The 14919-nt window shown below is 41.5% G+C and overlaps 2 protein-coding genes across 4 annotated transcripts in view; one reads left to right on the forward strand and one right to left on the reverse strand.

Annotated features, from left to right (window-relative positions):
- The window catches only part of SAMD14 (sterile alpha motif domain containing 14), a 34408-nt gene that overhangs the window by 17284 nt on the left and 2205 nt on the right, over positions 1-14919 (forward strand). Inside the window, exons 4-10 of one of the 3 annotated variants that reach the window (XM_081933279.1) lie at positions 864-1173; positions 3364-3451; positions 3619-3693; positions 4581-4740; positions 5678-5797; positions 7308-7463; positions 11023-11173. In XM_081933279.1, the coding sequence (XP_081789405.1) occupies positions 864-1173; positions 3364-3451; positions 3619-3693; positions 4581-4740; positions 5678-5797; positions 7308-7463; positions 11023-11173 (1060 nt within the window). Of the gene's footprint in view, positions 1-863; positions 1174-3363; positions 3452-3618; positions 3694-4580; positions 4741-5677; positions 5798-7307; positions 7654-11022; positions 11174-14919 lie in introns of those variants that run through there. The other 2 variants (XM_081933278.1, XR_014173598.1) reach the window with 2 other exon arrangements.
- The window catches only part of PDK2 (pyruvate dehydrogenase kinase 2), a 41929-nt gene continuing 31249 nt past the window's right edge, over positions 4240-14919 (reverse strand). Inside the window, exon 12 of the transcript XR_014173599.1 lies at positions 4240-4258. The gene's annotated coding sequence lies outside the window, so the exon portion shown is untranslated. The remainder of the gene's footprint in view (positions 4259-14919) is intronic.

Genomic DNA, 14919 nt, shown 5'->3' on the forward strand with positions numbered 1-14919 from the left:
CATTATCCAAAATAGCCTAGCACTTAGAGCATGCTGGCTCTTGTTCAAGAAAGCGGAGTGCTGTACGTTTTGCCAAAAATAATGAGGTAGATGATAAAACAATAATGATCAATATATAAAGGAGGGTGGGGAGAATAGCAATGATGGAAAGGAAGGACTGGCCCAGTTGGATTTTGACTACACTTGCCAACCGATTAAGAACATAATGGTCACCTAATCTAGTTGAACAAATAATCCATCGGTTTATGACAGTTACTATTTCTTCTGCCATATGGGGTTATGTTATTAAAATATATCACCAGTTGCCAGTTCGTTAATTAAACAACTCAAATGGACCAGTGGTGGGATTAATTTTTTTACTACCGGTTCTGTGGGTGTGGCTTGTGGGCGTGGCAGGGGAAGGGTTCTGTAAAATCTCCATTCCCTCCCCACTCCAGTGGAAGATTACTGCAAATCCTCATTCCCTCCTGATCAGCTGGGACTCGGGAGGCAGAGAATAGATAGGGAGTGGGGCCAGTCAGAGGTGGTATTTACCAGTTCTCTGAACTACTCAAAATTTCCTCTACTGGTTCTTCAGAACTGGTCAGAACCTGCTGAATACCACCTCTGCAATGGACGTGTTCAGACTATGTTGCCAGGATTCCCAAAGACTCAAAAATTCAGGGAAGAGTAGTCTAACAAAGTGACAGTGCACTAGTTTGGGTGTAAGTTAATACATTCACTACAAATGTATTTCTGAGATGAACATGTTTCTTTCTATGCCTTTCTGAAGGGCATCCTCTCTCCTGGGTATGCCTAGATGAGATTTGCTGAGATGTCTCTAAGATGAACCCATGCTAGCTGATCTCTGCTTTCTTCTCCAGGTGGGCGAAGGCTGTGGAAGCCCAATCTATCACGTGAGATCCCCTCTCCAAGACTCCCTCCATGCCTCATCATCTCTCTCTAGTTCCTCAGTCTTCACTCGCACCATTGAGTTTTCCTTTGATACCCAAACAGTACAGAGGTCTCTGGAACAGGAAGAGCTTTCCTCATCTCCTCTCATCCGTTACCGACCCCTGACCAACACCCTGTCCCAAGAGGGCTTAGGGAGCACACCCACCAGCTCCTCACCCAGGTCCTGTCCTAGCTCGGACAGCTCACCTATCTATGCACGGAGAGAGAGACACAGTGAAGGTAACACAACTGGCTTAACACATTTGGAGTCAGGGAGTGTTGAAAGCAAGACTTAGAAATGAGGGAGGGCCTCACTTGTGAAAAGCAAACTCAGATATAGCTCCTCTCAGATCAATTTGGGGTTTTGAGTTTAATCCAATTTGTACCAAAGGTTCTTGCCTGGATGTGAAAGAGAAGCAGCTGTTGAAATGTCATTCTTAGTACTGTTATTAGAAGATAGTTTTCCTCCTTCCATACTCAACTTACCCTGATAATGCTGAGACTCTCAGTCCTCTGTCTCTATTGCCTAAAAACATTTGAGTAAGCTCTAGCACCAGTTAAAATGCTGCTAATGTCTCTCCAAATGTAAGGAAATGCAGAAACATGCTGACCTCCCTTGTGGTTATAGTGAGTTCTATCATATTATGAAACAAGTCACGGCATAGCCATTTTCAGCCTATATTCAGATGCTTCTCTTCTGTAATCTTTCCCTAAGATGCTGAAGGATCTTTCCTGTTGGTGTCAAGGAAAATATACCATTATGTTTTTATTGATTATTTGTTAAAATTATATTCTGGATTTTATTGTATGTTTTAACAGTAAACAACTGGCTGCTAAAACTTTATTATGGCTTTATACAATTATAGTTAGTAAATAAACAACATATGGATATTTGGTGTTTTAATTGTGGCCCAAGATCCTAACTGGTGGAGCAACATATCTCATCATATGGGAGATTTTAGGGGCAAAGTAAATGCCTTTAGTTTTGTATTTCATCCCTTAAAAATAACTGATTCCTTGAATTACATCCATTCTATTCACAAAATCTTCTCCAAATTAAAAAAGGAAAGGAACAAATATATATTTGAATTTACCTGTTCTGATATTGTTAAAGTATTATTGGCTAGGCAACCTGGGACTCCTATAATTGTTTTAGAATGCTACAATTTAAAGCCTTCCTTCCAACTCTTTCCCAAAATTTTATTTTATTGCAACCCTCCCCCCCAATAAAAACTCTGAATTGTTTTCAGTTATAACTCTTATTACATTTTTTTACTTATTCTGCTTATATAATGTTCTATAGAAAATGAGGATAGTATGGAATCAGTGATTGAGCCAATCAATCAATTATCACTTATCTTGATTGGCTCCAAGGATCCAACGGGATAGGCTAGTTACAGAATGTCCAACTGTGAATGGCAGTTTCACAAGTACAGGAGAGGGAAAAAAAGTTTTCTCAATGGTCTTTTGAGGAACTGTATGTTTCATCAGTCCTGAAACTGAGTATATGCATGTAATGTCATAAAAAGACTTTAATTAACAGTGCTGAGTGAACATAGTCATTCTTCAAAGTAAAACACAGGTGATGGTTAGCGCCATATGGTTAAATGTGGTAAATACAAACTTTGCTTTGGTGCTCCGTGTAAACCCAGTCTGAATCAGTTGTGCATGTGAGCCAGTGGTGGGTTGCAGGTGGTATGCCCCGGTACGGGCGTACTGGAGCCTGCCCAGAGTACCGGATACCATTCCTGTACGATGCACCAGAGGGGCCACCTGCATGCCTGAGCTCTTTAGCCGTCTTTTAAGTCTTCAGGGTTTCCACACACGCGCATGAAGCGTACAGCATCTGCACAATGCTCTGCTGAGCAGCTGGAGAATGGCGGAGGCTCGCGGAGGCGCTAAGATGCATGCGCACACTGTGCGCATCCATGTGGATGCCACCAGGCCCGTTCCAACCGTACCAGTTGGAACAGGATCCGGAACCCACCACTGACGTGCGTGTAGGTGTGTGTGTGTGTGTGTGTGTGTGTGTGTGTGTGTGTGCGCGCGCGAGCCCCCATGTTTGTATTTTCTTCTGTGCTTAAGTGTTATGCAACAATGATTTCTTTAACAAGACCAGAACAAGCACTTAATTCTGATTCACTCCAATAGGCAGAATAATTTTATGCACGAGCATCTCATGGGACTTATTTTTGAGCTATACATTCATTCACAACTTAGGCTCAGAACCCTTTATAAATTCCAGGTCCAGAGCAGCACAACAGGAGACATGTGTAGTAATCAAAAGACGTACCCCTAACGCATACAAAATGCCTCTTCTTAATAGAATACCTTGGAATAAAAAGCAGACTTTCAATGTCTGCTAGCTAAGTTTTCCATTAGGTTACTCATTTCTGAAATAAGCCACAGATTCCCTTGACTCTTTTCCAGATGACAGCAGGGATGCTAGTCCTCAAGAACTGGAAAGCCCCACAATTGGGCTTGACAAGAAAACACGGCGGAAGTTTCTGGATTTGGGGTGAGTCCTAGAGATTGGGCTTAGTAAGAAAAACAATGTCTGTGGGCTGAATCATTTTCATTGAGTTTTCCATATTGTAATTTCTACTCATGTCATATTGTAATTTCTACTCATGAGATATCACGGGACTATACAAATAATTTTCTGTGCTTGCTTCTCTCTTGCAGGGTCACCCTCAGGAGAGCATCTTCTGGGAAAAGTAGAAAAGAGAAAGGAGGGAACCGCCTCTCCATTGGCAATAGGTAAGTGGTTAGGATTTCCCAAAGCTCCTCTCAGTTAAATTCTTGTAGAGCCCTGAAAATAACCTGGAAGACACAAATTCCTATCAAGGAATTATGCAGATGGCTCCCAAAAAGGTATTTTTTTAAAGTGTAGAGCTGTGCTTCTTTGTTCAACCATTTTAACAGGGCAGTTTCCCCATCCAGAATTTCCCCCTGGAATTTGTACATTAAAGATTTTTAGAACAATTGATGGTTGTGAATAGCCTTGTTCTTTACTTGGAGTATGACAGGTGCACAGTCTTCTTCATTTGGAGTATGACAGTTGCACAGTCACAATGACTAAAAATCAGTGCCGGATTTGTTAATATTAGGGTGATGGGCTTCCCTCTACTAATCTCAAAATCTTGGCAAAGGCATCATCTTGCCACTTTTGTGAAAACAGCTCTGTTTACTTCTCGTCATGGCTTGGCTGACTCACAATGACGGATGTGTAAAATTTATCATTTCAGGGACAGAATATTCCAGATTTTCTTCCAAACCATAGAAATTCTGGAGGTGTGCTGGTTGTTTTTCAGAAGAAAATTTTCTGGAGGAGGGAAAAAAAGAAAAGATCCTGATTCAACCCCCACATTGGTTTTCTAAAAAAAAAAACAACAACAGTTCACCAGATGTACTTCTCAAAAAGTAACAGACTCCAGAAGGATTGGATCAATGCGATCTGGAAGAAATATGGAACGTTCTGGCGTTCCCCAGAACATTCCATCTCCAGAATGGTACATTTTGCACATTCCTACCTCACAACTTCCCTCAAGGAAACAATGCATGCAAAATTCACCTCTCAGGAAAAAAAAAAAAGAATAGAAGACTTACTGAGGCCCTTTTCCTTGTTACCTGTCTGACTTGTACAGGGAGTTGATGGAGGGTTCCAGCCGTTCCTCGGGATCGCCCTTCATGCCTTTTTCCTGGTTTACAGACAGCGGGAAAGGCTCAGCCTCTTCAGGCAGCACAGCTTCTCCTACCTCTTCCCCCAAGAACGAGGCCTTCAGCCGCAAGAAATCTGCCTCCCAGGTTTCAAAACCATGTATTATGGGGGAGAGCTGGAAACCTCACAAGGACTAACCGCCAGAGTAGGCTAAAATGGGGTTGGATAAGTCTAGCATGTTGTGGGAACCAAGGTACTGCCTTAGCGTATTGTGAGAATCAGGGCTTTGTGTTAAGCCATGAGGTGTTTTATTTCTTGGGGCACCTCATGTCACGTGAAACACAGCAGCTGTGTTTCATCTTATGTGGATCCTGCCTTAGAGCTAATGCAATGAGGCTGTGCAATAACAGTAGGGAATGGGAAGAGGGAACGGAAGAGTGGGCCTTTTATTTAAAATGTTTTGAAACCATCGCTTTTTAAGTGAAAAGTGATTAGACAGGGCAGCTGGCCTATGCTTCTGGCCTAAGGGAAGTTTTTTTTTCTTTCTCTGACATTAAAAACTGAAGCATTGACTTGGATAATGTTCCCAGAAGTGCAGGTAGTCCTTGATTTATGAACACAGTTGAGGCCAACATTTATGTTAAGTGAAACATTTGTTAAGTGAAGTTTGCGCTCTTTTAGGACCTTTCTTGCTACAGTGAGTCACTGCAATTGTTAAGTTAGTAACACGGTTGTTAAGTGAATCTGGCTTCCCCACTGACTTTGCTTGTCGCAAAAGGTGATCACGTGACCCCAGGACACTGCAACCGTCATAAATATGAGTCTGTTGCTGAGCATCCGAATTTTGGTCATGGGACCAAAATGCTGCAACAGTTGTGTGATAAACAGTCCTAAGTCACTTTTTTCAGTGCCATTGTAACTTTGAACGGTCACTAAATGGATGGTTGTAAGTCGAGGACTACCCTGTACAAAATGTCAAGAGGTATGCTTGTTTTTCTTGACAATGTTGTCATCCGCATCCTCTGTCTGTGCTTAAGGAGGTTGATTCTGCTCTCAGCTTCTCTAATTCTGCTTCTTTGCCAGGAATCCACCTTAAGCGATGACTCCTCCCCTCCCAGCAGCAGCCCTAAGATCCTGAGCGTGGCTCTGCCAGAGGCCAAGTGTTCCTACCCATACCATACACTGTCACAATCCTCTGATGAGGTAAGTCCTCCCAGTCCTCAAACCCTGCAGAATAATGCTACAATTTGCCCAATTTTGCCCAAGGAATCTTCCTGCTTCATAGGGACTAGACATTTATTTTTATAGTGCATGGCTTTTGAGCACTGAATTCTTCCCACCATTCAAGTTGTTATCCCAGTTGAAACAAGTGCATAAGTAATAGTATGTATGTGAAAAACAAAGGCCTCGATGTTTAATATCACCTGGATTATAAGAAGCTAAGCTATTTAATTGGGCTTCATTCCAGCGTAAAATGGTAATAAAACTGAATAACGAGAAGCTCAATTTACAGGAATTGGGTCATACCCTACGGTTATTCTCTGCACCTCATAGGGAGAGTTATCCAACTGATGCAACTAGTGTGATTATAACCTGCATGATGTTAAAAACCAAAGAGACCTTATCTCTTTGCAGTCCATCAGTGATGAAGGATCTGTGCTGCATATTTCTAGAGCCTTCAAGGACTGCTACTACCCACTGAGCAGCAAATGCAGAGACATTACACAAATAATCTCTCCTTTAGTAATGTACTTGGAAGTTGTACGATTAGAAAAAAAAACCTGGATAATTGCAAAGATTGAGCTTTCTTTTATAATTGTAGAGTAAAAGATAAATTTCTAATTCTGCTTATATTTTCTGCAAAGGAAATTGGAAGCTACTTGTTTATTTTTATTCTTTCATATCTTTTATTTTTTCCTTTCTGCACACTTACCTTCTTTGTTTCTTTTTCTGTTTTCTGCTTTTAACTTTTCATTGATTTGCATTTTTATTATTTATTAAAACTTTCAATAAAAAAATTATAAAACGAAAGGAAAAATGTACTTGAAGTTTACACAGAACCCCATTCATTATTTCATGCATGCAAAAAATAACATGAAAGAAAGGCATAATTGTGGGTAGAAAAATACCTTTTGCATGTTTTGAGGTTTGGGGTTTTATTGATTCTGGAGATGTGAAACTTTTGATAATGAGGACTATCTAAAGCATGGCATATTAATGCATTACTGAAGAAGAAAGAATGAAAGTCAGCATAGTCGCTGCCATGATTACATTAGCAACAACAAAAATAACATAATTTCTACCACATTCTTCCTTTCAAACATCTTGAAGTGTAGATGGAGGCAACCCTAGAGGACTTTGATTGACAAGTGATGAACCATATGTCATGATAAAAGATACCAAAACCTAAGTATGGAAGGGAGGGATTTGCATCAAGATGTTGCAGCACTTGTATTCTGACATTCTTTTGATATATTTGTAGTTTGCTATGGGTCCTTGTGATTATAGAGAAAGTGAGTAAGTATTTTTCCAATTAAACATTGAGTTTTAAAAAGAGTTAAAGTTTATGGACAGTCCTCCGCCCAGTTGCCTGACTAGATGTGGTGCCAGGAAGATTAATCTTTACATATAGAATACAAGAACTATTGGCAATATCGGATTCCATCTTCTTTCTCCCCCTTTACTCCCCCACCCTAAACAATCTTCCCTGAAGTTTCCGGATGAGCCTCTGAGTGCAGTTTCAATGTGGAGCAGCCAGAAAGTGGGCCAGTGGCTCGAGAGTTTGAACCTGGAGCAGTACGTGGCAGAATTTGCTGCTCAAGATGTGGATGGACAACAGTTGCTGCTCCTTGATGGAGCCAAATTGAAGGTAGTGGAGAAGATGATTATCTGAAAATGGGTTTTTGATCAATTTATGAAAATGAAATGCTGTTTGGCAACAACAACAAAAAAAGGTCGCCTAGTCCATATTTTTGGTCCTACAAGTATAAATTTAACATTGATAGAACAATGTTCTACGTGCTCTAGTAGAAAAAGTTCAATATGTATGGTAAGCACAAATCTTAAATGTAGGCATTTCTAGCTAGCAAGTGTTTCAATCATTTTTCTCCAAATGGATTCCAAGTTGACAAATTTTTAGAAAACGATCTGGATCATTTAAACACCCAAGTCATATTTGAAATGCAAGGAATCATAGGAATATAGCATTACATATCAGGTCAGATTCTTTATCCACATAGTTTAGGATTGACAATTTCATCAACAAATATCAAGGTTTCACTCCAATCGCATCACTTTAAGCTGAGCTTTCTTATATTTTTCAGATAGGTTGGGCCAAGTCCAATTACTCTTGATTACAGGTAGTCTTTGACTTCATGCAATTGTGCCCAAAGTTTCTGTTGCTAAATAAGACAGTTGTTAATTGAGTTTTGCCCCATTTTTTAATCTTTCTTGCCACAGTTGTCAAGTGAATCGCTGCGGTTGTTAAGTTAGTAATATGATTGTTAAGTAAATCTGGCTTCCCCATTGACTTTGCTTGTCAAAAAGTCACCAGAGGTGATCACATGACCCCAGGACAATGCAACTATCATAAATATAAATCAGTTGCCCATATCTGAATTTTGTTCACATAACTTTGGAGATGCTCACAAGCATGAAAAAAGGTCATGTCACTTTTTCCCCCAGTACTTTGAACTGTCACTAAATGAACTGTTGTAAGTCAGACTACCTGCACTTCTCTCTCTGATTGTAAAAAGGAAGTGGGAAGAAAGAGAGAGAGAGGGAATGCCTGGATTCATGCACAGCGATATATGGTTTGCATTCCTTTTGACTAGTCTCATGCATATATGCATACATTTGAGAGGTAAATGATTAGAATAGAATAGAATAACAGAGTTGGAAGGGACCTTGGAGGTCTTCTAGTCCAACCCCCTGCCTGGGCAAGAAACCCCACACCACTTCGGACAAATGGCTATCCAACATCTTCTTAAAGACTTCCAGTGTTGGGGCATTCACAACTTCTGGAGGCAAGCTGTTCCACTGATTAATTAATACAATACAATACAATACAATACAATACAATACAATACAATACAATACAATAGTAGAGTTGGAAGGGACCTTGGAGGTCTTCTAGTCCAACCCCCTGCCTAGGCAGGAAACCCTATACCATTTCAGGCAAATGGCTATCCAACATCTTCTTAAAGACTTCCAGTGTTGGGGCATTCACAACTTCTGGAGACAAGCTGTTCCACTGATTAATTGTTCTAACTGTCAGGAAGTTTCTCCTCAGTTCTAAGTTGCTTCTCTCCTTGATTAGTTTCCACCCATTGCTTCTTGTTCTACCCTCAGGTGCCTTGGAGAATAGTTTGACTCCCTCTTCTTTGTGGCAACCCCTGAGATATTGGAACAATGCTATCATGTCTCCCCTAGTCCTTCTTTTCATTAAACTAGACATACCCAGTTCCTGCAACCGTTCTTCAAATGTTTTAGTCTCCAGTCCCCTAATCATCTTTGTTGCTCTTCTCTGCACTCTTTCTATTGTCTCCACATCTTTTTTACATCGTGACTGAATGCAGTATTCCAAGTGTGGCCTTACCAAGGCATTATAAAGTGGTATTAACACTTCACGTGATCTTGATTCTATCCCTCTGTTGATGCAGCCTAGGACTGTGTTGGCTTTTTTGGCAGCTGCTGCACACTGCTGGCTCATATTTAAATGGTTGTCCACTAGGACTCCAAGATCCCTTTCACAGTTACTACTACTGAGCAAGGTACCACCTATACTGTACCTGTGCATTCCGTTTTTGTTGCCTAAATGTAGAACCTTACTCTTTTCACCGTTGAATTTCATTTTATTAGATAGTGCCCAATGTTCAAGTTTGTCAAGATCCTTCTGTATCTTAAGCTTATCTTCTGGAGTGTTGGCTATTCCTGCCAGGTTGGTGTCATCTGCAAATTTGATGAGTTCCCCATTTATTCCCTCATCCAAATCATTGATGAAGATGTTGAAGAGTACTGGGCCTAAAACAGAGCCTTGGGGTACTCCACTGCATACTTCCCTCCATGCAGATGCAGTTCCATTGAGGACTACACGTTGAGTGCGGTTGGTCAGCCAGTTACGAATCCATCTGGTGGTGATGCTGTCTAACCCACATTCTTCTACTTTATCTAGTAGTAGGTTATGGTCTACCTTATCAAAAGCCTTACTGAAGTCCAAGTAAACTATATCAACGGCATTCCTCTGGTCCACTAATTTTGTCACATTATCAAAGAATGCAATAAGATTAGTCTGGCATGATCTGTTTTTGACAAATCCATGTTGGCTTTTGGCTATTATTTTGTTTGCTTCTAGGTGTTCACAAATTCGTTGCTTGATTATTTTTTCCAGAATCTTTCCTGGTATTGAGGTCAGGCTGATAGGTCTGTAGTTTCCTGGATCTAATTTTTTCCCTTTTTTGAAGATGGGAACCACATCAGCTCTTTTCCAGTCCTCTGGTAGTTCCCCGGTGTTCCAGGATCTCTGAAAGATATAATTCAGTGGTTCTGAGATCTCGTCTGCCAGTTCCTTCAGAACCCTAGGGTGTAATCCATCTGGTCCTGGTGATTTGAACTCATCTAGGGTACACAGGTGCTCACTTACCATTTTCTTCCCTATTTCAATTTAATTGTTCTGTCAGGAAGTTTCTCCTCAGTTCTAAATTGCTTCTCTCCTTGATTAGTTTCCACCCATTGCTTCTTGTTCTACCCTCAGGGGCTTTGGAAAATAGTTTGACTCCCTCTTCTTTGTGGCAACCCCTGAGATATTGGAACACTGCTATCATGTCTCCCCGTTCTTCTTTTCATTAAACTAGACAAATCTGTTTACTGAGCACCAAAGAAATGCTTCAGTATTTGGTAGGCTGCCTTTCAGTCATTTCAAACTGAGCCCTTTATGTGGCTTCCCTGATTCTTTGGAATGCAATCAATGCGGAATGGAGGAACCTAATGTGTGTGTTTTAAAAAGGCTTTGAAAATAATTTCTTTGGACAATAAAATTACTGGCAATTTTGATTTGTTTTTTTTTTTAAAGTTACCATCTTTAGCTTTGGTTTAATGCTTTTATCTTGCTGTGATAAAACTATGAAGACACCCAATAGTTGGTGATATTTGATGCCTAATAAAATTATATATCAAGCAAGCCATTGTGACTTAGTCAACAGCACAAAATATCCACAGTATTTAGTACAGGAGCTCAATAAGTGAAAGTGAGAGACGCAGTCCCCAAATCAATGAGTTGATTTGATATGAATTATTATTTGATTTGATATGAATTATTATTATTTTTTTTTCATTAGAATCCACAGTAACTTAAGGGACTACAAGAATATGCACTGGGTTCCCTATGCATCTCTTGATTTTACAGCTATATCCTTCCTCCATCTCCACAGGCCCTTGGTGTCAGCAACTCTCACGATCGGTCCCTTTTAAAGAGAAAGGTAAAGGAGCTGAATGCAGCAGTCGAGAAAGAGAAGAAAGCCCAGGAAAAGATGGAGAAACAGAAAGAAAAACAGAAAAAGAAAGAACAGGAACAGAGGAAGAGTTAAGCAAAGAGGGGAAGGGGGGAATTACCATTTCTCAGCATAGGCTTAGACCCATTTCCCCCTATTCCTCTGGAACCTCTCTGGAATGAAGGGGGATGGACATCAGCATCCAGGAAAACAAGAGGGCAAGGTGCAAGCATGGTCCTACCAAAGGTTAAGGGCTTGGGTGGGACATAGGGTGAAGTTGAACTAGGCCTGGGACAAGATAATGGGGACACCAGCAGTAGGAGCTTGGCACACCACTAATGGTGGATTGGCCACAAGGGACAGAGAGGACAAAGTTGATGCAAATAGTGTCTCCTCTACTATGCCAGGACAATCCAACTTCACTTTCAGGGGACCAGCAAGACTCCCTCTGCCAATGGTGCAACATGGAGGTGGGTGATTATGTTATCTCCCCAGCCCCTGCTCTGTGTAATACCTTCAGATGACACAGCTCTCTCTCTATGTTTCCCTATTGATCTTATTCCTCTGCACAAAATTGCTCACCTCAAAGGCTTTGATGGGTTCACACTCTGTGTCAGTTAAGTGTCCCTTCACACCCTCCTGCCGTTACCAGGGGAACACAGCTGCCTTGCAAAACACGAAACGAGACACACACACACACACAGACATGCATGCACACACACATATACAAAACACCCTCAAAACACCAAGGTGGAGACAATTGCATAACAGTTTCTTTTAGGTTCCCCTCTCCCTCTGCATCAGCAGGGCAAAGCATTCCTTGCCCATTCTTCGCATATGCCTACAGAATTATATTACTAGGAGTGGATGGGTAGTTTAAGTAAGAGACAAAACTGTACATGTGGGGGGGGGAGGAGCTTTAGATGCCTGGCAATATACAGCAAAGAACCACAGTGGAATAAAAGAAATTTTGCATTGTCGGCTGGTTTTGTCCATCAACGTTATTGCACAGTTAAGTGGAGGGTCTCCCCTTCTCCCCATTACTTCCTAAGAGTCTTGTGCTGGCAGTACTGCTTTAAGGCTGTTTCCAAAGGAGAAGCATAATCCGACACTTCAAGAAGACCATCTCTTTCTTATTACTGTATTTCTTTGCTTCATTAAGAGAACATTCTATTTTCTTCTTGGGAGTTTTTTTGGGAGAAAGAGAGGGGAAGGAAGAAAGCTGGTCATAGGGGATAAAGAAATCAATAGATAAAGTGCTTTTCCTCACCGAGAGAAAGGGCAAGCAGAGGACGCATTACCCTCTGAAGGTTTTGCATCTTACTTCAGAATATTATTTCATATTTACCATGAAATGTGAAGTCAGAATGGAGGTCAATTAAAACTACCATATTTTTCAGAGTATAAGACGCACCGGAGTATAAGGCGCACTTTTAATTTTTGGGGAGGAAAATAGGGGGCAGAAATTCTGCCTATTAGGTATTCATCTTGTTCAGCTTGTCCTTAGCCTGGTCAGCTTCAGCATATTAGTTCGCTCGCTAGTTTTGAGGTTGGGGATGGTGGGGGTTGTGCAGGGGTGGGTTGCTGCCAGTTTTACTACCGGTTCGCAACCCGCACACATTCACTTTTCAATGTATATTGTTCTTTGCGCATACGCAGAGCAATTTACAGTGAACTGTGCATGCAGTCACTAAAATACAAAATGGTGGCGGCCCAGCGGCAGCGAGGGAACCAGTTCAGGGGTGTGGCAGGCCTGGGTCACTGTCGGTTCTGCAACCCAGGCCTGAATTCCACTACTGGTTCGCCCGAACTGGGAACAACCCACCTCTATGGCTGTGCTTCTAAAGCACAGCTGATTGTCGGAGGGAGCAGTAATTAGAAAACCAGGCAAAGCAGGGAAGATCGCTTAGCTTGTGTTTGGGCTGAAAAACAGCTTCAAAAGTCCTCGGAGGGAGCTCCAATGACTAAAGCAGGCAAAGCAGAGAAGGGGTAACAGAAGGCCTTTTTGGGCACTGCGTGTTGAGCATTTGGAGGCTGAAAATGCAACCTGCGCAAAAACACAAGCCATTGTCAGTGGCAATCTCTGCAGCCAGGAAGAGGATGCCCAGAGGCTGAAGGGGAGGGGCTGGATGGTGGGCAGGGCTACATTCGGAGTATAAGACATACCCAAATTTTCCGCCCCTTTTAGGAGGGAAAAAGTGTGTCTTATACTCTAAAAATACGGTACATAACTGCATATATTCCACCGTAAGGTCTGTTCTCAGATGCCTTCTGAGAATTTAGGTTTGTTTTATCCATTTGGCACATAGTATATGCACAGGGCAATCAGAGGATGTTTGCTACCTACAGTGAGACACACACGCGCACACACCGATCACTTTGCTGAATGTGCAATAACCTTGTGGGACTGGAGGTGCTTTCTAAACCTTTCTGTGATATTGCTGATGAAAAATAAACTGTTCTATTAAGAGAATGTAGGTCTCAGGAGAAATGTACTTTGCCTCTCTGGTGCTCTTAAACTGCATGGACAACTCAGCTCCTATTTGCAGCTCCTGAGTTCTTTTGCAAGGAGCAGAACAGCAATATTTAGACTCTTGTCTTTTTCACTCGGGGAAGGTTTACAGCTCAAAATGGATGCTTTAAGCTTTGTAAAGTGCCACTCGTTCCAAGAAAGGCAAACAGGCCCAGTCGTAGCAGAGATCTGCTCCTCAATATACTCAACCCTTGAATTTCTCACACGACTGTATTATGCCACTGCAGCCTTTTAATTACATTCTACTAGTCCACAGAAGCCTATAAGCACCCCCCAAAAGACCAGGACTGTGTAGAGACTGCTGAGTCCACCTTGAGGGTTGGATCCAAATTGTGAGAAAGAGCTGGCTTGTTCCCAGTTAGCAATGGAGAAAATGCAGCAAAGGTAGCTTTTCAAAAAGGTAAGTTCAAAACTAAATTCAAAACTAAAATTTGCAACTGTGGAAGACACGTCCACCTCACATTCGTTTAGGTGTTGCTCCCTGGAGAAAGGAAGAAAGATCAAACGGAGACTTAAGAATTTGTGTTCATTAAAAGGACATTCCATCTTCTTGGAGATGACTTTCTCTGGGTCAGTTTTCTAGTCAAAGAACCCTCAATGGATTCAAAGAAACCTGCAACCCACAATCACAGGCTTCGTTCTTTTTTCTTTTGTTGTTTATGGATCTTAACCTGTCCCTCAGACTACTCTCTCAAACTCCTTAAAGCTCTCAGGGCTTTGGGCAATTGGACAGAAACATCTCTCTGTTTGTCCAAACTCAAGTCTTTCCTGCCAGGACCCTGCATTCCGTAGTCCATGTTCAAGAGAACTCCCCCCACCCATAGATTCACCACCCAGATATCTGTTGCTGTTTGGGAATTGTAGTGTTGTTCTGAATTTATGACAGACCTATTGGAAAACAGCACCTCTCTGTTACAGTACTTGGCTCTTTTGACAAGAGCCAAAAAGCCAAAAGGTTTTGATCACCCCTACCACACCTTTCCATGGATGCAACTCCTGCTCTACCACCATTTGTCAGCTAACATAACTCTACAATGATAAATACAAAGCAATACTTTGCAGATGTTACTGCTAAATGTTTATGCAAAACAGGGGGAGGCAACAAATATTGCAATGAAGCCACTATGTGCTTATGCATACTGCATAATTTTTTTTTATTTCTACTTTGCTCTAACTCTATTGCCATGTATACCCTTGCATATTCATAAAGAATATTCTCCTATTGTCTGTAAATCTGTGTAATGACTGACTATTGCCCACACACCAGAGACTGCTGGCTAATTCTAGCCTGGTTCATCTTCAGA

This window comes from Natrix helvetica, assembly GCF_964273705.1.
Source record: "Natrix helvetica genome assembly, chromosome: Z".
NCBI classification, from domain to species: domain Eukaryota; kingdom Metazoa; phylum Chordata; class Lepidosauria; order Squamata; family Natricidae; genus Natrix; species Natrix helvetica.